This window comes from Peromyscus maniculatus, chromosome 21 (genome assembly GCF_049852395.1).
Source record: "Peromyscus maniculatus bairdii isolate BWxNUB_F1_BW_parent chromosome 21, HU_Pman_BW_mat_3.1, whole genome shotgun sequence".
Lineage (NCBI taxonomy): Eukaryota > Metazoa > Chordata > Mammalia > Rodentia > Cricetidae > Peromyscus > Peromyscus maniculatus.
In genome coordinates this window covers 61,119,701-61,145,481 of record NC_134872.1, presented here as the reverse complement: position 1 = coordinate 61,145,481, position 25,781 = coordinate 61,119,701, and the positions used below count along the sequence as shown (strand labels likewise).

Below are 25,781 nucleotides of genomic sequence, written 5' to 3'. Positions count from 1 at the left end.
TCCACAACATAGTCTGCTTCTTCCATTTGCAGCTTCTGTTTGCCAGGGACAAAACCAGAATCAGTCATGTGGTTTACAGGATTCCCTCATCTCCAGTGATCTGAGGTTGTCTGTTCTCAAAGAGGAATGGGTTCTGAAACCCTTAATTGACAGTTGTGAATGAATGTAGGACTTGCCAACCATGGTTTTCACATAGGGTTGCTAGCTGGCTATTCTAAATGAAGGTCTTTTGATTTCAGTGTCTTTAAGTCTCTGTGGGGGCATTTCAATTTTCTAACTTGGCTGCCAGTTCAGCAGTCAGTATCTTAGGTATTCATTTATTAATTTTTTTTTCAGTATTAAAGTCAAAGTCTTGCTGAACTTTGGGGATGTCAAACAGTGATAGTCTATCGCCCCTTATTTATTCATTTTACATTTTAATGAAAATAAAACTACCTCACTTTCTCCCTTCCTTTTCCTCCCCCAGACGCTCCTGTTTTTAGAAAGGAACCCTTTAGTTGCTGGGGCTAGGGAAGACTAACTGCCTAGCTTTTTAGGGAAAAATTTCTACCTACTTTATACTTAAGTTTTTGATCTATTTGCTATTTCATCTCCTTTCTTTTGTCCCCCACTTCCAGAGAGAACTTGTGTCCCCCATTCTGAGTCTCTAGAGTTTGCATTTTAAATTTGTTGGGTTTCTGTTCTCAATAAAGTCTCAGTTTTCTTGAGTTTTACCAAGAAATCCCTCAGCTATCTGACCTCAGCTTCCAAAATCGTGTTGCTACATCTTTCCTTTAGAGTCTCCTCACTCTTGAGTTTTATGACTTTAAAAATATCTTTGTTGTTTTTCGAGTATCCATGGGAGACTTAAAGCACATGCATGTGTTCATTCCACTGTCTTTACCCATGACAATATTTCAAAGCAGCATGCTTTACAAAGACTGTGAACAAATATAGCATTACAAACTACAAAATAAATGAGTCTATAATAAGTAATAACCATTAAAATGAAACTGGAAAATAATTCAGATATCACAAGAAATTATTGTTGCATTGCCCCTTAGGGAAAAAAAACTACATGTAATTTAGTTTCCGTGATTAAAAGACATGTGGGAAAGCCATGGAAAATGACCCAAAAAGTGATTTCCAGAACAGAATGGTAATTCTGTGAATGAAAATTCTTTAACCTTAAGGCTAAAAGATAACAGTACTATCAAGTAATGGGAACTTCCCTTAATCCAGCGGGTAACTAATGCTTCTGTAATGGAGTATCAAAAGAAAATAAGATGAGGTTATATTAAGAAAGTGGGCAATTCAACATGTGAATGGGCGTTAGGAGAAAAGATTCATTTTTCTCTGAAAAAATAAGCTACAAATTCTATTTGTGAAACAAAAGGCAGGTGAGGACTGGGTGACACCTGAGTGTCCCTTACTTCTTCAATTAATGCTAATGTCTGCCTTGTCACTGGGACTTCTTTCTCCAAGGAAGCTGAGCGCTCAGTGTCCTCTCTCAGACCCGTGGCCCTTGTGACTGCCGGCTCTTGTTCTGCCCAGGCAGGGCGAATATGAATGGTTTATGTACACCTCTTCTAAAGTCTTTAATTTTCTGCCTCATTAGAAAGCAGAGGCAAAAAACAGTTTAAATGACTAAGGAGCCCTGAAAACCAAGGGAAGGCAATTAAAAATACAGGCCTTCTCAATTCATTCCGATGCTAAGAAACTATTAGTTTCAATTATAGAGCATTAGGGTAGGGCTCAGAAGAGGCAATTAGCTTATGCTAAATGAGTGTTTCTTAGTGTAGCTGAAAGCCAGTTCATTTACAGCTAGAAGTAATTGTTTAAAATAATTGTGTTCTGCTAAAATTATATTTTAAAAAAACCCTCACAAAACAAAGTACTTGTAAATTTACTTCATATGTTAAAGAGAAAAAAATTAAGGTGGCAAATATTTCTGTCTAGACATTAAAGATAGTAAACGTGTTTCATAATATTTATTTATTGGTGTGTGTTCACACGCACACCTATGTGTGTTGGCACATGTGCCAGAGCATGTGTGCATATGTGGAGGCCAGAGTGAAATTTGTAGGAGTCAGGGCTCTCCTATCATGTGGGTCCCAGAGATTGAACTCAAGCAGCCAGGGTTAGCACCAAGCACCTTTCTAAGCTGAGCTATCTCAGCCTAAAGTGAGCTTCATAAATGAAATCATTTGAATCACTAAGATAATTTGTTTGTTTGTTTGTTTTTAAATAAATTGTGTGGTGAGGAGGAACATTAACATTTCTTCTTATTATGGCAAGACTGTACCCTCTTCTAGTTTTTTGTTTCAAAAATTAATCACCCATTTATTAGATTTTTACAATGTTAATATATAAAACATAAGCAAAACAAGTTTAAGGAGTGCAGTGGCAGATTTTAGTTATAAAGTGAATTCATGATTATCTCAAAATGAATTCCAGACTAAAATACTGAGTTTGCTCTTGAGATAAAATTTAACTGAACGATGCTCCATATGAAATTAATAACAAATGACTCAATAGTGACAAGAAATGTCTTGCATTAGTTGACAGATTTGTCTGGTGTCTCGGTCTGAGCTGAAGATGCTCAGCTGTTTTGGAATAGTTTGAGACAGCAGATTAGAAATATCCTTTATAATATATGTGTCCAATAAAAACATGATAACAGTTCTTACTCAAATGTTCAGCTTAAATGACTGCATTCCATAATTCCAGGACAAGAGTAATTGGTGACAAAGTCCACGCTCACTAATGCAAAGTCCTGCTACAGAGAATGGCTAGCCAGGTGTGGTCGAGTCACAGCTGGAAGCCCAGGAGTTCAAGGCTAGCCTGGACTGCATGAGACCCTGAATCAAAGAACTATTACTTAAAGAATGTTTAGTTAACTTAGTTAATAATATACTTGTTCAGACGTTCATTTTAAATCGAAAATTCTTATGCATCTTTTCATACTGAATAGTCTCTGAAATTTTTTATGGTTCTTTTAAGTTTCATTAACACATTGATTTTCTTGTGTCTTCTTGTATGTATGGGTATCCTTTATCGGTGTGCAGGGCAGGAACTGGTTGGCTGGCGTTTGCCCCGTGTGACCAAATACATGCACAAAAGCCACAGAGGACGTCAAATGTCCTCCTCTTCCACCCTCCATCTTATTCCCTATGACATGCTCTTTCACAGAACCTAAATTTTGCTTTCTCTGCTAGGCTGATCACTAGAAGTCTGAGTGTTCTTTCTGTCTTTGACCTCAAACCTTCACAGCTTTTACAGGAGTGCCAAGGATCTGAACTCGGGTTCATATGCTGGTGCCACAGTCACCCTTACCCGCTGAGTCATCCTCCTGGTCCCAACATGCTAATTCTCGGCATTGCATACTTGCTCTCATCTCAAAGTATCACGACATTAGTAACTGTCTAAGACTTAGTCGTTACATCCACTGGACCAACTCTAAAGGTGCTCTCATGAGCTGATGATGAGCCCCTGAGAGGGTCTGTTCAGTTAATGTTCTCTGTCTTCACTGGGCACTTTCTCCAAGACCCATAGACACAGTATTGTGCTCCAAGCAGTCTGTAAAATGAATAAATGACTATGCCTGTGATGTGCCCCTTGGGAAAGCATCTTGTGTTAGGAAGTACTTAATTTGTAAAGATGCATCCCTCAGTGCTTAACAAAACTATGGAATGTATTTATCCGTTTTTCTGAATGGCATGGATAATGTATCCATTGCCTGTAATTTGTGTTCTCTCTTCCAGTGTTTCTTAGGCTCACAGAGACATGCAGAAACATGTTTTATGTTTTTACGGCTGCCACTGGAATTCAGAGAGAGGCTTCTCATCTGCAGCAACGCTGAATATGTTTTCCTTTTACAAAATTAGATATCCTTCCTCCTACCAACCTGATTGAACAAATGACTCACTAACTCCAGATACAACCAGAAAATGTATAATAATGAGGGTAACATAGGCTTCCCTCCTTAAAAAGTAAAAGTTACTTGTGACATTTTTGCCTACTCTAGAGCTTAAATGGTGAAATGAAGCCTGTGACAGTTTTTCGGTAACTAAATGTCCCTGCTGAAAATGCAGTGTTGTTTAAGTCACCTCCAACAGGAGTCATCTGACGTCATGTAAGAAAATATCACTCCTGTAAATGTTAGTGAATTGGAAGAGTATATACCCATTAGCTCACATGACCTGTGGGTCAACAACTAAGGGTTGTGTAGTCATAGTGCTCTCCCACTAAATCTGGAGTCAGGTCACAGATAGGACTCTCTGGTCAGCTGTGGGTCCTATCATTTTAATACTTGCCAGGGAAGGTGGACACCTCCAAATTCACTGTTACAGAACTGTCACAGGGCAAAATCACATGAGTGATCTCAGTGCGTATTCCGTGTCAACAGACTTCCTCCAGGGTGAGCAACCGAGCAGCAACTGCAAAGCTCTTTCATAAACAATTCTTTCTGGTTACTCATTGTCCATTCTGCTTTTGCTTTTTTTTTTCTTTTTTTTTTTTCATAAGAAAAGTCAATCCAGACATGACTCAAAACATAGGGATTGGGTTCTAACCACAGAAGGGGGTGCTAAATAGAAGCCGGGCGGTGGTGGTGAACACCTTTAACCCCAGCACTCGGGAGGCAGAGGCAGGCAGATCTCTGTGAGTTCAAGGCCAGCCTGGTCTACAGAGTGAGATCCAGGACAGGCACCAAAACTACACGGAGAAACCCTGTCTCGGAAAAAAAAAAAAAAAAAAAAAAAAAAAAAAGAATATGTGAATAGATGTCAAATGGCTGCACATTCAACACATGGCTAGAAATGCTTCACATTTATTCTGAAAACAGTGAACCAAACTTTTCTCCACGAGGCATAATCAAGTTAGTTAGACAAGTGTTCTGGCCACTCCATTGCTGGGTTCCAGGAACACCAGTAATTTGTAGACACTCGGAGCAACCCAGCTGCCTTATTTCTGTCTCCAAACAAGTTCATGCAATTGGTTCTATGCTCTATCAAGAACACAGCAGTCAGACCTTGGTATATTATATTGCTTAAATCAGTAATTGAATTTCTTTCAACTGCTTATACAAATGTTGGGAAATACTTGGACATAAAGACCCTTCCGTCACATGATGTATCTCTTTCTTTCCTAAATGAAGAGAGGATGGCTGGGTTTCTATCCCAGCTTAAGCTGCCAGCAGCAATGTTGTCTGCTCAGGCTCATGGGAGGCCTGGCCCACCAGGGAAGGACGGGTTACCCGGACCCCCAGGAGACCCAGGACCCCAAGGTAGGACTACAAATGTAATATGATGCTTGCCAGATTTTTTTAAGCCTCAGTATTTATAACATGCTAATTGCAATTAAAATGTATATGTGTGGTATGTATAAAATGGCTTGTTATGAACTATCTTGTTCATATTTTATTTTCTAGTGATAAATGTTATTACTACTTCAGATTTAAAACTGATATGCCTGCTACTCTGAGTTCATTTTAATAATATCCAGTCTGACAAAAAGTGCAATGCTGTCCGCTGCTCTATCATTGTTATATAGGAATCCTAGGGTTGTTTCTGTCTCCCTCTCACTGTCAGGCAAGTGTCCTCTTCAGAAAGTCTTAAAGAAACTGAAGGCAGAGTCAGGAGATTCTGCTACAAATAGTCATTTGGAGCTAACACCTAATTGTGGGGAGTTTAGAGTGACTGTAGATTAGATTATAGATGATAACTTTGAAAGTATAGGCATAATCTTCTTTTCATTTGTATTCATTTCTGAGAATTTCATAAATGTATACAGTGAAATATAATGATATCTACTCCCCATTTCCCCATCCAAGTATCCCCATGGCCCTTCAACATGACCCCCAAATTCCTATCTTTTTTTTAATAACTCATTATGTCTAGTTTGTGTTACCCAGATGTAGAGTCTTCCTCTGGGACATGTGAGACTAACAGCGGACACACCCTCCATTAAGAATGAGTACTCCATCCCCAGCAGGTAGCCACTGCCAATAGTTCCCAATACGGGGTGGGGCCTGGAGGTCATCTACTCCACCTCTGCCACAATCTTTGGATAGCTTGATCTTGGGTAATTATGATAACTTTTGAACTTTAAATAATACTTTGTATGACTTCTAAAGTCTTTAAAAACAAACTTATGTTGGCAAAAAAAAAGTGTCCCACTGATGACAACTTGAGAGGACAAATGCTCTTCAATTTTGCTTAAGTTATTCTGACACAACTATTCTGTAAAAATATGGTTAGCAATCTGCGAACTGACTGGACAGGTCTACACTCATGTGATTCATGAATTCTGACAGAGAAATGCCAGATTTAATAACTATGAGCCATGAGAAGCAAGATTAGAGACACTGTAGCCCTAGGCACCTCAGCTACCACCAGAGTTATTCCTAAGCATTCTGGGAAGTTCACCTTGCTGGAGTTGAATCAAATTCTACTCCAGAATCCATTTTTAATTACTGTCTGTGCGTGGGCTCCACTTGAGGACAGACAGTACAGCCCACATTGCCACATTCCCAATTCCTGTACACAGCAGGGACAGAACAGCAGACACTAGTAAAACCATTCTCAGAATTAACCACAAGGCCCACCTCATGACGAAGATGGACCCCAGACACCAGGGGGCTGGTTGCCAGATTCTCGCTGAAGTCTATAATGGCTCCCGCTCAGCCACAATGCTCAGCTAGCCTGTGGAGGAAATGCGGGGCTTGGTAGCGTAGACACTTCAGCTTGAGTCCCTTGGCTTGCTAGAGGCAGTTGTCTCTGGGCATTTGGATGCAGTCAGCACGGAGATGGGGAGCAGTGGAAACTGCTTCCGAGGCATGAGGCACTGTCGGCTGCTGAAGGCTTAGCAAGGAAGGAGATTGCTACTCTGAGTCACGGTGAGCCTCCGTGGTTGGAGCCTCAAGAGAAAGGCCAGTGAGACCAAAGGCAAGGCAGTAGATAAAGACCCAGTAGGCTGAGCTAGCTGATCAGAAGGTGAGAGCCATGTTGTCCCAGTGGGCCATGCTGTAAGGAGGTTGACTGCAGGGATGTTCTCACAGACTGATTACTGAAGACTGATCAGAACTTTTGCACAGATATAGATGAGTGGTCGGGGTTTGATATCCAGTCCTAGCCACCTGAGCACAGATGCTTCGATCTTCTGCAAAGATCAGTAATTCCTCTGGTTGTTCTTGTCACTGATGAGGCTGCCTGGGTATACTTCCATTCCACAACAGGCAGCCCAGAGGGAGTAGCTACCATGAAGCCCTCTTGCTGACCTCTAAACTCATGGTAAAAGAAAACCTACTACACCTGACTGTTGTGAAAGACATGAGTCACATGAAGTTAAATGGGAAGTTAGCATAAGACTTGGTCTCTCTGCTCAGTTTCAAAATCACTGTAGTTTTCTTAAATATTCATCTTCCATTTATCTTAGGTCAGGAGGTTTGACTCATAGTTGAAGAAAAGGAAAATATGTAGACTCAGAGGCAGCCTTCTGGTCGTATACACTTTTATAGGGTAGTTATTATCTTTTATTCATTGAGTCTCTTCTAAAGTCAGAGTGTATGAGAGCTGGAAAGACTTTTAAATGCCATCTGAGCATTTGATACTCAAACCACATGAAGAATAAGCCCAGTGGATACCAGTAGAAAATTTTGGATGGATCCTTCAAACCTTTGTAGTCCAAAAGAACACACAAGATGGAAAATACAGTACAGTGACCTAGTAAAACAGTTCCGACTACAGTCACCTTTCCAACACATGCTCATAGCTCTAGGCACCTTCCCAGGTCATGGGAAGCCAGTCTGGAAGGTTCTTTGTCAGAGGCAATTCTAAGTCAACAGTGTTAGTGAGGTTTCTGAAAACAAGACTCATATTCACTACATAGCCAACTGATCAAAAGATGAGGATCTTCCCTTATGCAAGAGATTTCTGTGGGTTTAGCCTGCTGCTGTGTGTACATCAGAGTATGACTTCTAATAGAGATCTGAAATGTGATTCTTGAGTTTGAAGGAATTCCCCACATGATTTCCAGTTTTCTTTAAGATAAGTTCTACAAAAATGGACAAAACTTCTGTCCCGCCAGCGTTTCTGACAACAAACACACTTAGAAGTTGATGCATCTGCTTCTGTTTCCCTCATGGGGGCTTCTGACAGTGAATAATATAGCTTGACTGTAAGCTGTTGATTGACACTTCAACTCTTTGTAATGTTAAGTTTGCCCGAAATACAGCAGAAAAATAAAGTTTTCAAAAGAAAGTGAGGTTTGTTTTAAATGAATTTTTCTGATAGCCAGACTGTACTGATGACCCTAAAAGCCACAAAGAAATCTCATGGAAGAAGCGAAAGAAGGGGAGAGGTAGGAGGAGGAGAAGAAACAGATGAGAAGGTAGCAATCACTGTCTGGTGTTTGCTGCTTCTCTGAGTGGGCATTAGAAATCTGGTAACAAGTAAATACGAGGTTCTCAGAGGATGGAGCCACGTATATGCCTTCAATGTTCTTCTCTATTCAGCTTAAAAGGCAGGACAAAAGCAGCCAGGCCAGCCTTTAATGCTGCTGCTGGACTAGCCCTCTTCATTGTGAGGACAGAGGTTGACAACAGGGTGAAGTGTAGAAAGGGGCAGGAAATGTGTCTGCTGAGTGATGGCTCAGGGTGCACTGGCCCCTTGGAATTCTGTCCAAGGGTGGCTCGCTCTTAAGAAGTGCCTAAAGGACGTATGTATGAGTTCTTAACAGTACTTGTCAGCAAAGAAAGCCATTTTTAAAGTAAATTAATTTGAAATATGCACCACAAAAGGGGTCCTGTTATCACCTTCATTATCTTCATATGTTTAGTGAAGGATTTAAAAAAAAAAAAATCAAAGACCTTGTAAAGTGTCCTGTGCTTATTCTGTGAAGTAGGATACTGTAGAAGCAAGGAGGAAATTGATATGAGGCCATCAGAAATGTGCCCAGGGGAGGCCATTCTCCTATGAAGACTTACTAATGAAAACCCGTGGATGTTCTTCCAGTCACCCAGACTTCTTAAAGGACAGTGAATGCTTATTAGGGAAGATTCTGAAGGCAACCATTTTGTTTGTGTCCTCTGAGACTCCCAAGGGGGGGATGACTGATGTCTTGTTAAAGTCAAAAGCACTTCTATAGAAGATAGAATTTTTTTTAGCCCTTCTGCAGGGCTGTGGGTGTCGCCTTCCCATTGTGCATGGAGAAAACATTGCTCAGTGTTCTGTCACTCCTGGAAGAGGTCTGTAACACAGGGCCCGATTGCCACAGCCTAAGAGCAATGGACCTGAAAAGCCTAATCCAGCAGAGTTCTTCTAAATAAATGACGACAAACTTTCCTAACAAAACTCACCTTCTTGGGTGAGCTTTTGCGGAAGAATTTTTACGAAATGTTGTTGATATTTTCAAAAAGAGGAGTTGATTAAAACCTTGAGAAATCGGTTGGCACACTTAAATGCCTCTCTCATTTCAGAAAAAATCTCACATGTAGAGTTACTAGAAGATAATGAGGAGGAGGACTGGGAGGAGGAAGAAGAGGAGGAAGAGGGGGAAGAGGAGGGTGTAGTCTACATATCCACCCCCACCAATTTTAACAAGACAATACTGGGAATCACTGCTCTTCTTTTTGAGCTTTTAAAGTTTGGGTATCATTAGCTTCTAAATCAAGGAAAACCTTTTTCCCCTGTTTTTAATCCAGTGGCCCATATAGGACAGTTGATAGCCCTAGGATAGTTCTGACCTATCAAAACCATTAGCAATGAAGACCTTTAGAAATAAGAGGACAAGATTGTAAGTAGAAATGGCTGAAGGGCTCAGCAGTCAGTTAGTGAACCAGAACCAGGGAAACTGAATGTATGTGTGTGTGTGTATGTGTGTGTGTGTGTGTGTGTGTGTGTGTGTGTGTGTGTGTCCATATGAATGCAATACCCTCAGAAGCCAGAACTATTTTCTGAGTTCATGTTGTGTATGCTGCTTCTTCAATCATCATGTATTAATTTCCATTTCACATTTATCATACACTAAACGTAAGTACCAAGTTGGTACAATAAAGCATGGAGGATCTTGCAAATACACAGCTGATATATAAAGTTCCAACAAACTAAGCTTTTGATAGTGAGATTTTTGGCTCTATAGGTAATACTTAAATGCATTGTCCATATCTTCTCTTCTATGTTTATGCTAAGTGTGTGATCCCTCTTCAACAGAAATTCTGGTGGGAATCTATGTACAGGAAATAGGAAAGATGTATACAGAAAGAATTCTGTTTTGTATGAGAACAAGATAGCATAAGAATACAGACTTTATTAAATGAAATAAATAATCAATAATAATTAACTGAAATAAAAGGAGATTGGTAGAATACTAATTGGGGTCAAATCAGTTAAGATAACAACACAAAATGCTTTACTATGACAGTTTATAAATGGAAAGCACCAAAAATTTTAACAATGCTAGAATATAAGAGATTGAAAAGTCCCCAAAGTACTGTCAATGTGTTATTAGAGATTTATTATTATTATTATTATTATTGTTATTATTATTATCATCATCATCATCATCATCATCATCGTCATCATCCTCGAACTAGCTTTGTAGACCAGGTTGACCTTGAACTCACAGAGATCCACCTGCCTCTCCTTCCCAAGTGCTGGGATTAAAGGCATGCAACACCACCACCAGGCCTTTTTTTTTTTTTTTTTTTTTTAATAAATCTCACTATCAAAAGCTTGGTTTGTTTTAACTTTATATATTAGCTGCATGGTTATCAGCTCCTACATACTTTATTGTACTCAACCTAACATTTATGTTTAACGCATGACAAATATGAAATGAACATTAACGTCTGAAGAGTGAGGAATCAGCACACACAGCTGTTTGAGCTCAGTGGTAGAGCACTTTTCTAGCAAAGCTGAAGGCCTTGGGTTTGGTCCTCAGCTCTGGGGGACTCAGAATACAGTACTATCATGTGCATGTTAGTGTTGCAAACTCTTCTTGTCTCTCTCTTTATTTCTCTCACTTAGGCTACCGAGGACAGAAGGGAGAAAGAGGTGAACCTGGAATTGGGCTGCCAGGGAGTCCAGGTCTTCCTGGATCTTCAGGTAATAGGCATATTATCTTGACAAATGCAAGCCTCTCAGAATAGCCCTCTTCTCCCCTGTGGACCTTACCGGTTCGGTTGAATGACCTGTGGTGGTTGGAGAGAGGGAGGCAGACAGGATCACATGTGATCTGCATTCTCATGGTGTATTTTTATTTCTTTAGCAGTGGGTTTGCCAGGCTCACCTGGTGCCCCAGGGCCTCAAGGACCCCCAGGACCCAGTGGAAGATGCAATCCAGAAGATTGCCTCCATCCTATGACCCCTGCCCATCAGCAGGGGTAGAAAATGAAAACTACAGAAGGAGGAAGACTTCATTCCTGGTGATATTGCCATGCCCTTAGAGCTCTCGATATGAGCTTCCCAATCACGTGCTCTCGAGGCTTATGATTTCTGGACTGCTTTCCTTTGCTGGGTTTTTTTTTTTTTTTAATTCTGATGTTGGGCAGACATCCAAAGCCACCATCTGAATCCTATTCTGACTGTAATTGCAAACCAGTATTTTCAGGTGTTTCCCAACTTCGTTCCGTGTGTTTTGCTTTACTCTGGCTCTGAGTTCTACTCAGTTTCATGTGAAAAAGGCAAGCAAGCTTGTCACCGCTTCTTCAGAAGTCACATGACATGATTTGGTACCCAGACGACATACACTTTATAAACTCATCTGCATGATTAGACTTTGATTTCTGGACTTTAATTTTTCAAGTGTATCTTGATATTTTCTTCATCTTTCAATTTACTGTTGTTGCTTAACATTTTCATTCTGCTCTTTTGAGACTGAGACAGTGCATTACTACTGCTGACTGTTCTATGACTGATTTTCACAAGAAGTCTTATACCATCCTACATTCATTCTATTTATGCAGAAAAACAGGCAATAAGAGATTCACTTTTCATTTATTTTTCAAAAAACAAACCATGGGAGCTCTTTATCAGGGAGCCCCCAAACTCATCATTGCCAACTGATGAAATGGTTTTGTGGCTTCCTAGCTGTGAGCTCCGTTTGAAGCACTCCTCACGAACATATGCTATATGAAAATGGAAGACCCCAGCTGACCCTGTGCTCCTGTCAGTGAGTCTCCGACGGAGAACAGAAAGTGGTTTTCCCTAAGAGGTGTTTGGTGGCAAAGGCAAAGCACCAGTCTTTGGTACATGGTGAGCTTTAGGAGCCTGGCAATACCTTGGTGCTCTTTGATGCATTGTTCTTCTGACTCTGTGATCCCCAGACCTACCATCGGAGCAAAGCACGGGGTTTGTAAGGACTGGAACAGTGCAAAGTGAGGATGACGTGTCAACAAATAGATGCAAGTACGTGAAGCACACGTGGTCCTAAGGAGAATACCGTTTTCTCAGGAGCTCCAGAAAGAGGTCGAGTTCAATAGAGGAAAGCCAGACCCACTACGTGAAAATCACTACATGCTTCAAAACCCTATGTTCTGGTTTTGGAGATTTAGCTTAGTGGTAGAGGGCTTTTCTGGCAAGCTCAAGGCCTTAGGTTTGGTCCTCAGCTCTGGGGGGGGGGGAATTAAAATAAAATAAACCAAACCTATGCTCTGAAAGGAAGCAAAATTCCAGTGGACTTAACTGAATTACCCAACAGTATTTTTTACTCCCTACCTATTCATTGTTTGGAGAACTTTTTGTGGGAAACAACTGATTTTCTAGACTATTCAGCACAAGGATGTTGCGGGGATCTAGCTGGTTGGATCCCACAGAAGCTGAACACGTGCCACCAGAGCCCTCCGGTCACAGAGACAAGTTCACACCTCAAGGAGCAGCACATATTCCACAGGACAGGGTGATGCCTTCTGTCTATTAATCGAAACAGACAATGGGTTTAGAAAAGCAAGCCCACAGAGAGTGGGGAGAGCTGTGAATGGTTTTCCTGGGAAGCATGCCTGACACAAGGCAGAGTTTGTTTAAATGCACCCATGATTTGAACTGGTTTTCATTGACAAATAGATGAGCTGCTGGCCAGGTACTGTCAACATGGCTGTGCGTAATATAGCTTTTTGGGTATTTAATATTGAGTTTGGCTGTATATTTCCATCCAAGTTTATTTATTTTCCAAGTCTACTTTATTTATTGTTCATGTTTTAAACATTATATTGCTTATTCCTTTATTTTCTTTCTTATGCAATACTTGCAATGGTGCTGTGTTTTAAACTCACAAAATTGGGATATGCAAACATTTGCATATGTATCTTCATAATCAAATGATAATCTATCCCCCAAAATGTACATAAGGTGAAAAGATGGTGCTATATGTATATTTTGAGCTTTTGATTTGTTAAATTTTCTGAAAACTTACAACTTACCTGGCACATATTAATTTACTTGAATTTGCTGTAGAGCTAAGACTTTTATATGTTTTCAAAGATTATTTTTCATATTAATTGACTGGTTATTTATCCTTTTGCCTTTTGGCTTACTCAAAAACTATTTATTTTATAGTTTTAATATTTTCATGAACATTTGGCTGGTGATCAGTGCATTTGGGGGTTTTTTAGTTGATCAGTTCATATGTATAAAAAGATGCAGTTCATTTTCTTGCTTGGTAAATTGCATCATTTACATTCACTTCAGGTCCACAGAACAGAAAGCTTTCTTACAAATTGTATTTATTCTTCTTCCTTTTTCCAATTTCTGTGAATGTATGACTGACTTATTCCTGTTTCAAGGATTTATATTTGATCACATGACTTGAGGAGTGTAGGGGATAAATATGTTACATGATGCATATTGAGAAGAGGCCTGTCACCGTGATTCAAGTTCATTTTTTAAAAACTGGGACATGTGACTAAGTCTGACATGACTAGAGAGCTGGGACTGTACTTCGATAGCACAAACCCTCAACCCACTGTTATTTATCTTGAAAGCTGTTTTTTTTTTCTGTCTCAGTTCTGTTCATAACAAGGGGCTACAAGGTCTAGCTAATATAACAAAGAGATTGGCAGGTACTCAACCCTTCAATAAAAATAAACAGGATAATTTGGTCCCCAAAGAAGGATAGGAAATGTTCCTCTAAATAACCATTTGTTTCATTAAAAAAAAAAAGCTGTTTACTTCAGGTGTTATCTTTAGCAAAGGAGAAGAATTATTAATTTTCTCTCATTTGTACTACAGATATGTTTTAAATACAAAATAATTACAGACCATGATGACAATATTAAAACTGTTTTTTTTTCATAAACAAGGATTTTAGAATTCATGTTCTAAACTTTATGCCAATTGAGGTAGCAATTTTAGGTAGGAATATTCCTGTGCAGAGAAGGGCTGTTCTCAGTTCATTTTTCTGGCTTTTGAAGTCAAAAGAAAGAGAGTGACCTGGGCATGCGTACACTGTTCTTGCCAACTGAAAGCACTGACCAGTACCTCTTACCACAACAGAAGCACAGTCGGTCTTGAGTTTTTCATCTTCTTACCTTGATCAGAGAGCTGTTGAATGACTTTAACCTCGTGTGCTTTTTTCTGTCTTTCATGATATAGTTGAAAATTAAAAATTTGCCTATTTATGGAGCTTAAAGAATTATTTCATGATATACTGCCTAGACAAATTACCATCTGATGTTGAGTTTATAAAGTAAGTAATCTCAATGGCTATGTCTTAGACTTTAAATATGGTTTAGCTCTTCTGCTAAGCTCTTCTGTGGCCTCTCTCATTTCTGAGAAACTTATTATATACCTCCTTTTGTCCACAAGATGGTGTTGGAGGCAATTTGTTCAGAACGGAACAGACTCACAGAAGCCTAAAACCTAGAAAAGTTTGGTGGACGCTTAAATCAGACATTGGCCTTGGCACTTTCTTTGTTTTGTAAATAGTCTTTGTAAACTATATTTCATTTAATTAATTTGGTTTTTTTTTTCAGAATTTTCAGTATCTTCGTGAGGCAGGCACCATAGCATTTGGCTTGTGGGTTGTTTCATTTTTATTTATTTATTCTGTATATACCCATATGTGACATGCAAATTTGCTATAAGGTTGTCTTATGCTACTCTTGTATTTTAGTGACTAATGTGCACACACCTAAGTATGCATCCTCCCCTGCAGACAGGGCATATATTCTTTTGACAGTGAAACACATTTAGCTTAACACAAGAAGTAGACAAGTTATACATTACACAATGTCTAAACTCCTTATTGCTCAAGATAAATTTTGCGATTAAATTTGTACAATGTCTATTTTTCTAGAAATATGTCACTATTTACAAAAAAAGTAAGAAAACTGATTTTCAAAATGCCATCTTTTTTTTAATGCCATCTTTTTTCTAATGTTGGTAATACTGGAAGCAGGTGCAGTGATATTGATGTTATTTGAATGACCCAAGGAAAAGTTGAACAGACTTGACACTTGCCCTTGTTCTCAAATTATTTTCTGCACTTGTCTGGACATATCTACTGTGTGAAGACACACAGGGTTTTCTCTCCTGGCTTCGGAATACAGCATACACTCCCTTTTTATTCAATTCCTCTCGGAGATTAAACAGACCCCAATGAGGAGATTCAGAAGAGTTTAAATAGTACCCTTTAAGCCGTGAGCGTCAGTGTCATGGTGTAGCTCATTGACTTGTATTTCTTCATCAGTCAGTGTGTAAAGTAGCATTTTTTGCATTAAATTTGTTCAATGAGTGGGAGTTACAGGAAACAGGAAAAGAGGTGGTTTCTGTTTTTATTTACTGATGTAACTGGAGCTATCATGTCAACATTCCACTGAACAAAACCATGTAGAAAATGGCATCAGTTTGGTTGGAGTGAATGAAGCTCCAGGCAGACACAGAGAACACTAATTCAGACAAGTAGACCAGCAAGAAAATAATTCTCCAAAAGACAAGGTGAAACTTAGTCCAGAAAGGAACAGCTCTGTGGAAAAATTTTCAAGTTTAATTCCGGTAGTGATATATGGTGTGAGTCAAGAAGTCGGCTACTTGCTTCATAAATTTGTCCAAAGTAAATGCTAGTAATGTAGGCATCACTAAACTTAGGGCTAACTACTGAAATTTTAACACAAGGCTGGGTGTTGCTTGACCATAATAAGTTTACGAGCATAAGGATGCAATTTTACAACTTTTTATTTTGCTGTGGTACTTACGGTGTATTTAGAGGATAAATACTTGTGGTGAATTTGCATTCAGATTGTGTTATGGAATATTTTATAACTATTTATTTTTAAAATAACATTTGGGATGTATTTTTCTCCATTTTGTTTGTTCACTATCTTACCTCATCAGCTATTTAAGGTTTATTTTATTACACTCACATTAAGTGAAATGCTACTCACTTAATTCTACTATACTACTCACTATAAATTCCAGTGAATATACGCTTGCAGACCTTGGTTCCTCTACCTTCATTATGCGTCATGAACGTCTTACCTCTTTCAGCAATAAAGGAATCGACTCAAAATCAGGGAACTCTAAGGGGCAATTCTTAACACTGTGTCTATACTTTAGGCCTTCTCAGTAGCCGAAGGTCCACTCCAATTCCATTCTGTTAGGTCTTGGCCACTCTGAGGCTTCACAGTCACTCTCAAACCAAGAGCAAGCTCCACAGCCTCCAGGGAGCCTGAGACTGGTCTACTATGAGGCTAATATTTCTACCACACTGGTGCTCACAGTTTGAGTTTGTCATCTGCCTCCCTTGGAGCCTATGAAAAGCCTGGTATATTGATTTCAGATGAGAATTACAAACAGAAACAAAAGTCAGAGTGAGCCCACAATAATGCTCTCTTCTAACAGAGATTAAAATCAAGGTAGACTCTGCTAGAGAGAACTCTTAGAAAGCTAAGAAGCGTCATGATTACCGTTCCTCATATAATAAGTTCCTTAGAGTGGCAATAACTATTTAAATACACAATGTGTTTTCTAACAGAAATTAATTAATCAAAATATGTCAGTGGCTTTAAGTGTCTAGATGGACTAGCTAATGACTTCAAGAGTTCTTAACTAATCTTACCTTCATATTCCCTTATGATAAATTAAGTGGGTGCTCTCTAAATAATATTGTTGCCTTCTCATATGCAACTGTGAACTTGGAGACCAAGTAAAAACATGCCAAAATAAACTTGAAAAGAAGACACAAATCCCAAAAAGTTTCTTGGAGTCAATTTCCCCATTTGTTCTCTTCAGTTACTAAGGTAGCATGAAAGACAGCACACAGAAGCATGGGAAACAGAGAGTTAACATGAACTGCCATTTGTTAAGACTACAAATGTCTATCAGACAGCATCCTCTTTCCAATAACCAGATCTGCCAAGCATGTTACAGTTCTTTGGATAATCTTTTAAGTACCATTTGAGCACGTATATTAATATACAGTATTATAACCAGCCAATTTGTACGTAATATTTGCTGAGACATTGTTACTTAATGTTTGGCATCACAAGTTCACTAAAAACAACTTAAGTCATAACTGAAAAGTATATATTTAAACAATAACCTGTAAGTCTTAAGCACAAATATTATCTTACAGTTTTAAGATTGTATATGGCCATTTTCCATTTGTACTGAAATAAGTAACTCACTATCATTTCGTTTTTAGTGCTGTTTTTATACTCCCTTTCCCAGGGTTACCAACATGTTTAAAAGTAATTCTCTTGATATTTGGGATTATTTGTGTCATGAGATATTTTCCACCAATATTGGTTCACTTTAAACCTGGAGATTTTATACCTGAAAAACATTGATATCTCCAAAATCAAATAATTCAACTGCAAGTGATCTCCAAAGCAGGGATTAAAATTAAGCACATTTGGAGTCAGATCTAATAATGTTTAAGGATAGCAATATTGGTTCAACCAGCTTGAAATATAAAGTATTTCATGTCGGTCACCAAACGATATGACTACTCATTCATACTTTTCTGACAGACAGAAAATAATTAACCAAAATCCATCAACGAATTTATGTGCTCAGACTGGAAAATGGTTTTCATACTTCTTAACTAACCTGTTGGCTATCTGGAGTAAACATCAAATCATACTGCCACGGGAGCACTGAGTAGAAAGAAATAAGAAATTATTTGCTCTTGACTAATGTGCCCGTTTCTGAGCAACTTCAATTACCTACATATTCCCCTGTTGACATATTCTCTGATGGACACTATCCAACTTTTAAAACCATATCGAAGGAGATATGGCGATCTCTGTTCTGCTGGGGATGCATCCCAGGTCTGCCTGGGTTTAGCAGCTGTCTTTCATGGGGAGCATTCACTAGGCACTTTTCTTTGCAAGTTTTTCGTCAAATATTAGTGCTTCTGTAAACGATTTATTTAACTGAAATAGACAGTGGGTTGGTTGTTCCTGCCATTTGGGATGTGCTAGCTTTGCATAAGCTGTCTGTAAGTGGCTATCCCCAACATTACTTATTGTATCTTGTGGATCTTGTTGTACAGCCTGGATAAGTATCAGGTTTGTGTAACAGTTGGGTGAACTGATATTTGAAATTTTATTTTTTTTATTTCTTAATATGATGTTAGAGGACTGAAAAACATGTTTAATTGCTTCATTTTTCTTTCCTTGTATTTGATTATGTCACTCCAATTAAAATAAAAGCACTTTGATGAAAAGATCATTTCTTTGCCTGTTTGTGTCATAGCTCTAGAAAGTAGTTACCATTTTTACATAATATGCCATAGAGAACTGTAACAGATGCCTCTACTCCTAAAAACTATCTTCTAAACAGGAGGAAGGACAATCTAGATAAGTGGTGCTAATCTATGTAACAAAATTGTAACCTTTCTCTTTAAGAAGGATTCATAGGGCTCGAGAGATGGCTCAGCAGTTAAGAGACTGGCTATTCTCCCAGAGGACCAGGGTTCAATTCCCAGTACCCATATAGCAGCTCACACCTGTCTGTAACTTCAGTTCCAGGAGACCCAAAGCCCTCACACAGACATACATGCAGGCCAAACACCAATGCACATAAAATTTCAAAAAGAATAAGGATTCATGATAGATGCAAAGAACTACATACTAGAAACAATTTAAAGAAATCCCATAATACAGATTTCATGTTTGTTTTAACCAAACAACTCATATATGAAAAATTCACGAGACACATTTGACATAAAAATACCATAGGAACCTACTCTTCTTTTATCTGAGTTTCATAAACTAACTGAGGAAACTGACCTTGGACCTATTGTCTCTGTGTGGGACAAGTCTCAAAGATGCATTGTGACATAGTAAATACATTAGCTCTGGTTGGTAGTTCCACTACATTTTGATGGAATAGCAAGTCAATGTGTTCATGTAAACAGTGATAAAGTACTTGAATGGTCAGGAAATATCGATTGTTAAGAATATAATCTCTTTTAAAGGGAGAGGTGGGCTCTAATACACTAATATTGGGGATTTTGACCTCATTTTCCACAATGGACAGATCATTCGGACAGTTTGCAAAAGAAAACCAACTGAACCGAATCATACTAGACTCTACAGACATTTACAGAACATTCCAACCAGTGGTAGTAGAAAAGACATTGTTTAGTTTTTATATTTAGAGCATATTCACTGTGCTTTGTGTTTGGCTTTATGAAGACAATCTTGTCCAGTGTTGGATGCCATATCCACCCCTTACCATTCCTGCCCTTTAGTCCTTCTCTTCGATTCCCCAGCTGCTCGTGGACGGCCCTCCCCTGCTCTCCCTCTTTCACGTCATCTGTATACATACATATGAATGTATAATATATATATATACATATATATATAATATACAATGAATATATAAAGATGATTTTATGGACCTATAAAGAGCCCTAGGACCCACAAAAGAGAAAACACAATATTTTTATTACTGCATCTTATTTACACTACTTAATATGATCTCCAGCTCTATCCATTTTCCAGGAAATGACATCACTAAGTTTTTCTTTATGGCTCAATAAAACTAACATTCTATATATACTTCACATTTCACATTTTCTTTATCTGTTCCTCCGTTGGCAGACACCTAGACAGATTCCCCAATTTGGGTATTGTGAATATTGCTGCTTAACAAACAGGGATCTGTAGCTGTTTGTTACATACCATCTCTGTGGTATGTTGACTGGTATACATACACCCAGAAGTATGATAGCTGGGTCATATGGTTGCTCTATGCTTAGGTTTTAGAGACACTACTACAATGAATTCCACAGTGGCTAAGCTAATTTACATTTGGATCAGCAGTGTATAAGAATTCACCCTTCCCCACATCCTCCCTAGCATTTGCTGCTAGGTTGTTTTAATTTTTTCTTTTAGATAAGAGTGACTGGGAGGAGATGGAATCGTCATGTAGTTAATTTTTATTTCCTTGGTCGCAAAAGTTGTTGAATATTTTTCATATCTCTTAAAATTTGGAGGGGAATAGTGTACCACACATTTTCGACATATTCACCTCCCCTCCCCCAAACCCTACCTACCCACCCAACTTTTTGTCCTCATTTTTAAAAAAACACATCAAATCCAGTTTGTGCCAATCATATACTCTTGGGTTTATGGCCATCCACTGGAACATGGTCTACCTACCAGGGACCACTCCCTCAAAGAAAACTGACTCTCCCTCTCATACCTCTTCAGCTAGAGGTGGGATTTTGTGCCCACATCCCTTATCCATTAACAGGAGTTTTCTCTAGACTGAGCTTGCCCGGGTCTTGTGTATTCCATCACAGCTGCTGAGCTCATACATGCACCTGCTCGTTCTGTCCAGACAAGTATTTCACTTTAGTCAGCCACTGCTTCGGACTCTTAAAATACTTCTCCCTCTCTCCTGCAACGGTACCCTAGTGTTTATGGCCATCTTTTGCGACTGGATAGTTCCTGGCCCCTTGAGTGTGTCAGCATGGTTTACATAAGCATGTTGTTTTTCTATTTTTATCACTATCTAAAAATGCCTTTTGAAAACTGTCAATTCATTTCATCAGAACATTGATTGGCAATTAATTCAATAATTGGGGTTTTTGGCATTTAGTTATTTGAGTTCTTTATATATTCTAAAATTAATCCTCTGTCAGTTATGTAGATAGCAAAGATTTCCCCTATGCTTTGGGCTATCTAATTACCCTAATGATCATTGCCTTTGCTGTTCAAAAGCTTTAAAAAAAAAAAAAAAAAAGAGATGTATTTATTTATTATGTATACAGTGTTTTGCCTGCATATATCCCTGCAGGCCAGAAGAGGGCACCAGATCTCATTATAGATGTCTGTGAGTCGCCATGTGGTTGCTGGGAATTGAACTCAGGACCTCTAGAAGAGCAGCCAGTGCTCTTAACCTCTGAGCTCTCTCTCCAGCCCTCAATAACTTTTTTAATTTCATGTAATTCATTTTGTCAATTCTTGACTTTATTTCTTGAGCTATTGCCGTTCTTTTCAGAAAGTCCTTTTGTATCCCTGTCTCCTGGAGTCTCTTCACTATATTTTATTTAAATAGTTTCACATTTTCAAGCCTTAAAGTATTTTATATATTCTAAACCGATTTTTTTCACTATTTGAAGAGAGGGACCTCATTTCATTCTCCTACACATGCTAGACACTTTTCCCACTACTATTTACTAAAAAGGCCATCTTTTATCCAATGTATTTTTTGGCATCTTTGTCACAAAAAATAAAATAAAAACGAAAACCCCCGAGTGTCTGTGTTTAATTCTGTGCCCTTGTTGTATTCCACTGATGCATGTGCTGCTGTGCGGCAGACCCATGCTGGCTTGGTTACTGTTGTTCAGTAGTGTAAGTCACAATCGGCTAGTGTGGTGCCCTCCACAGTAATCTTATTGCTTGTGATTACTTTGGCTGTCTGTAGTCCTTCATGAATCTATATAAATTTTAGGACTTTCTCCAGGTCTGTGAAGAATGTTACTGAAGTTTTTTGAGGGATCACACTGGATCTAGAACTCACGTTTGGTAATATAGCCATTTTCACTATATTATTTTTACCAATCTGTAAGCATGGAAAGGTTTCCAACACTCTAGTGTTCTTATTCTTTCTCTGGTGTCTTGATATTTTCCTTGTAGAGGGCTGTCACACCCTTAGTTAGGACCATTCCTATTTATTTTTTGCACTATAGTGAAAGATTGTTTTCCTGACTTTTTTTCTCTGTGTGTTCATTATCAGTATGTTAGAAAGTTCCTTACTTTGTATCCTGCTACTTCACTGAAGGTTTGTTGATTCAAAGGGTTTTCTGGTGGGCTCTTATGTTTATTATACATAAAATCATATCATCTACAAATAGGGGTAATTTTATTCCTTCCTTTTCTATTTGTATGTGCAAATTGTTTCTCCAATAAATGAGTGAGATCCAGAATATGTAGGAAACTAAACTGAACAAGACAAATATCCAATTTTAAAATTGCCAAAGAATACAGATACTTCTCAAAAGAAGTCAAGACATATAAATGACCAGCGAGTGCATGAAACAAAACCTCAGTGATCAGTAGAGAATGTGAAACAAGCCACAATCCAACTGTACTTCCATGGCTATCATAAAAGACAAAACTGACAAATGGTAGCAAGGACGTAGAGAAAAAAGAAGTCCTACAGACTAGTAGTGAGAATGTAATAGAATCATTATGAAAAACAGTGTGGAGATTCAAAAATATAAAAAAAAAAACAAGTACAAATAACATAAAATTCAACCACTGTGTGTCTATGTATATATATATATATATCCAAAGAAGATTAAATCATTTTAACAACAAACTCCTGTCCATTAGTAACAAACACTCCATGTCTATTGCAGCAGCACTATGCAATAGCCAAACTATGGAACCAACATCTGTGCCCTTCAGTGGATGAATTAACAAAGAAATGTATCTTTGTATGTTCGGGCATGAAAACAATGCTGTCTTCATGTCTTCAATGTTGACGGGACTATGAATGGATGTAGAGACCATCATGTGACATGGAAAGACAAATGCCACATGTTCTTGCTGTTCTGTGGAAACTAGAATGGAATTGTGGTCCCTGGAGACTGAGGTGTGGGGAACAGGCAATAGAGTGGGAAGGAGTTTCATACAGGGCATCAAAACCCAGACTGGAGGAATTAGAGTTCATTTTTAACCTATCAGGGTAACTACTGGGTGAAGTCATCTATGATGAATTTCAAAATGACTAAAGCACACAATTCCTAACACATAGACCATAATAATTGAAGAAATGGAAATGGAGTATTGCCCTGATTTAATTATTATACATTGTACACATGTATTTAATTATCATAATGTAACCCTAAACTATCTAAATTTTTAAAATAATGTGGTGCCTTAGGTAACTTGCTTTGTAAAACTAATAAAAAGTGGTAAGTCATTTTTGCATCAATGAGGCTCCAAAAGGGAGCTAACAACTTCTGAAATGAAGGTGTGGTCCTAACCTAGAAACCAAGCCAAACTAGATTTATAGGGCTCTGTGAACTCTCTGAAATACTGTACAAAGTGCACATACATTCTTCTAAAGGAAGTGAGTTTATAGTTTTCATTAGAATTTCAAAGAAATCCATTAAGTCTCTCAGCACACACACACACATACACGCACACACACAATCTGTCACAGGGTAACCCTATGGACCAGTAGAAACATTTCAGATTTCTCTGGATGGAATAAACCAATAATATAAATACATTTTTAGAAGTAGCAATACATCAACATTTTAATGTATATAAACAAGTTCAGTTAACATTTAACCACATTGAAAATGACTATTTCTTTAGAAACATACAAAAGATTGTGAAACCATGTTTATTTGTTCTTTGGTACAATCAGAGATGTTACCTCAAACTTTTAAAATAAATAATGTCAGCAATAAAATGCATGCATGTCAGGGTATTAAAATTACTTCTTTACTTTCACATAGGAGATCTTAAAAATGAATGGGTTTGGGATACAGTACATACAAGTCACAAATTCAGAATAAAGATGGAAACCACTGTATGATGTAAAGAGATCACATCTGTGACAAATTCCTGATGGAGATTTTAAGCACCAATTTTATTGAATGTAGTGGGGTTTCTTCCTTACTCTCCTAGTAATACTTGATATAACTGAATTAATAATCCAAGAGCAGTATCTAGATTGAAATGAAGATAAATAGCAACCGAGGTAAACTGGACAGTTGTTTTTGTTTGTTGGCACAGTGGCCCACAATAAATCACATACTTATTTATAACACACTAAAGTTCAAGATCCTGGGAAGAAGATCATAAATTTGGCTAGAGGGAATTTTATTTTTGTCTGATGTCTCCCCTGTCTTCCTTCCATTGATAAGGAACAAGATTCACTGAATAGCACCGTTATTCTAAATCTGATTGTCAAGTAGGACTTGTGGAATCACGTTGAAGATGAAACCTTTTAGTCTTAGCCCTGGCTTTGGATGTTATTTCTCTCCCATGCTCCTGTACCAGGTACAGTTAGAGTAGAGGGCCTATAACGCTAAGGCTTTCACTTCTCAGGCCCTTTGCTAAATGCTCGTTGACCAGCCTGCAGGGTGCAAGAGGCTGGCTCACAGAAACCGGGAGGACCTGGAGGACCTGGGGGTCCAGGCACACCAGGAATTCCTGCCACTCCTGGGGGCCCTTGCTCTCCATCTCGGCCATTCTTCCCATAGCTGGCAGGGCCTGGATCACCTGAAACAGATAAAAACCCGAATGTGTGATCAAGCTGTTGATTAGCAGGAGATGCTAGACCGAACAGCCTAGCAGTGTGCAACAAGATGCTTAGCAAATGCCCTTGGAGATCATGCATGATGAAGAGATGGGGAACCCCACTGGTCGATATGGGGTTCATAGAAATCAAAGGCAGATTTCCATGTATGTCTCTCACATTTCCATCATAGTGACCTCTAGCTATATATATATATATATATATATATCTACTGAGTATTGAAATGCGGCTGGCCCAAACTTAGGTGAACCATAGGCATAAAATAAAGCTGAAATTTGAAGGCTTACCATGGAAAAGGCATAAAATATTTTATTAACAAATTTTAGACTTACTACCTGCTGCAATAGTATTCTGAACCTAGTGGGTTAAATAAATACCACTGGGTTCTCTCAGTTTATAATGTGGTTATGTTGAGAACATAGTTAAGTAAAAAAAATGCACCCAACCTTCCAAACATCATGACTTAGCAACCCAGCACACTGCAGGGTAGCAGGTCTTTTCATCAGTGAATACACAGTCAACTTTGTACTTCCTGGCATCAAGAGAGAATATCATAGCATGTATCACTAATTCCATAAAAAGATCAAAATTCAGAAATTTTAAGTGAAGTTTCTACAAAATTTGTCTCACTTCATGTCATCACAAAGTGGAAAACTCTGAGGCTAATCACCTTCCATCAGGGACTAGCTGTATTATTAAAGTTAATTTCACTTGACTCTACACCTTGGCTACCGGAAGATTCAAAATCACACGTGCTGTGCTGACTTATGGCTCACATTGTCTTTCTCCTGGGCAGTATTAATTTCTAATAGTGATCCATACCCAGACAAAGATAAGCATAAATAAGAAATTAAATACACACGGACTTTCAGGACAAAAGGTTTTAAGTTTTAACTCTGCCATTTATGAACCATTAGAATCGGGCAAAAAAAAAAAAAAACCTCTGATTTCATCATCCACAAAATGGGATGATGTGTTTGTTATTGTTAATTTCTGTGAGTGATAGCATCAGTTAAATGGGGGACTGTCTCAGTTATTAAATATTATTTATTAATGTCCTTTAGAAAACCACAC

General features: G+C 38.4%; 2 protein-coding genes across 2 annotated transcripts in view; one reads left to right on the top strand and one right to left on the bottom strand.

Moving 5' to 3' along the window:
• The window catches only part of Col19a1 (collagen type XIX alpha 1 chain), a 335,394-nt gene extending 323,642 nt beyond the window's left edge, over nucleotides 1-11,752 (top strand). Inside the window, exons 48-50 of the mRNA XM_076557961.1 lie at nucleotides 5,138-5,266; nucleotides 11,007-11,084; nucleotides 11,248-11,752. Coding sequence (XP_076414076.1) covers nucleotides 5,138-5,266; nucleotides 11,007-11,084; nucleotides 11,248-11,366 — 326 coding nt within the window. The 3' untranslated portion in view covers nucleotides 11,367-11,752. The remainder of the gene's footprint in view (nucleotides 1-5,137; nucleotides 5,267-11,006; nucleotides 11,085-11,247) is intronic.
• A 12,018-nt stretch (nucleotides 11,753-23,770) lies between these two features.
• The window catches only part of Col9a1 (collagen type IX alpha 1 chain), an 86,411-nt gene continuing 84,400 nt past the window's right edge, over nucleotides 23,771-25,781 (bottom strand). The window contains exon 38 of the mRNA XM_076557106.1: nucleotides 23,771-24,670. Within this exon, the coding sequence (XP_076413221.1) occupies nucleotides 24,486-24,670 (185 nt within the window). The 3' untranslated portion in view covers nucleotides 23,771-24,485. The remainder of the gene's footprint in view (nucleotides 24,671-25,781) is intronic.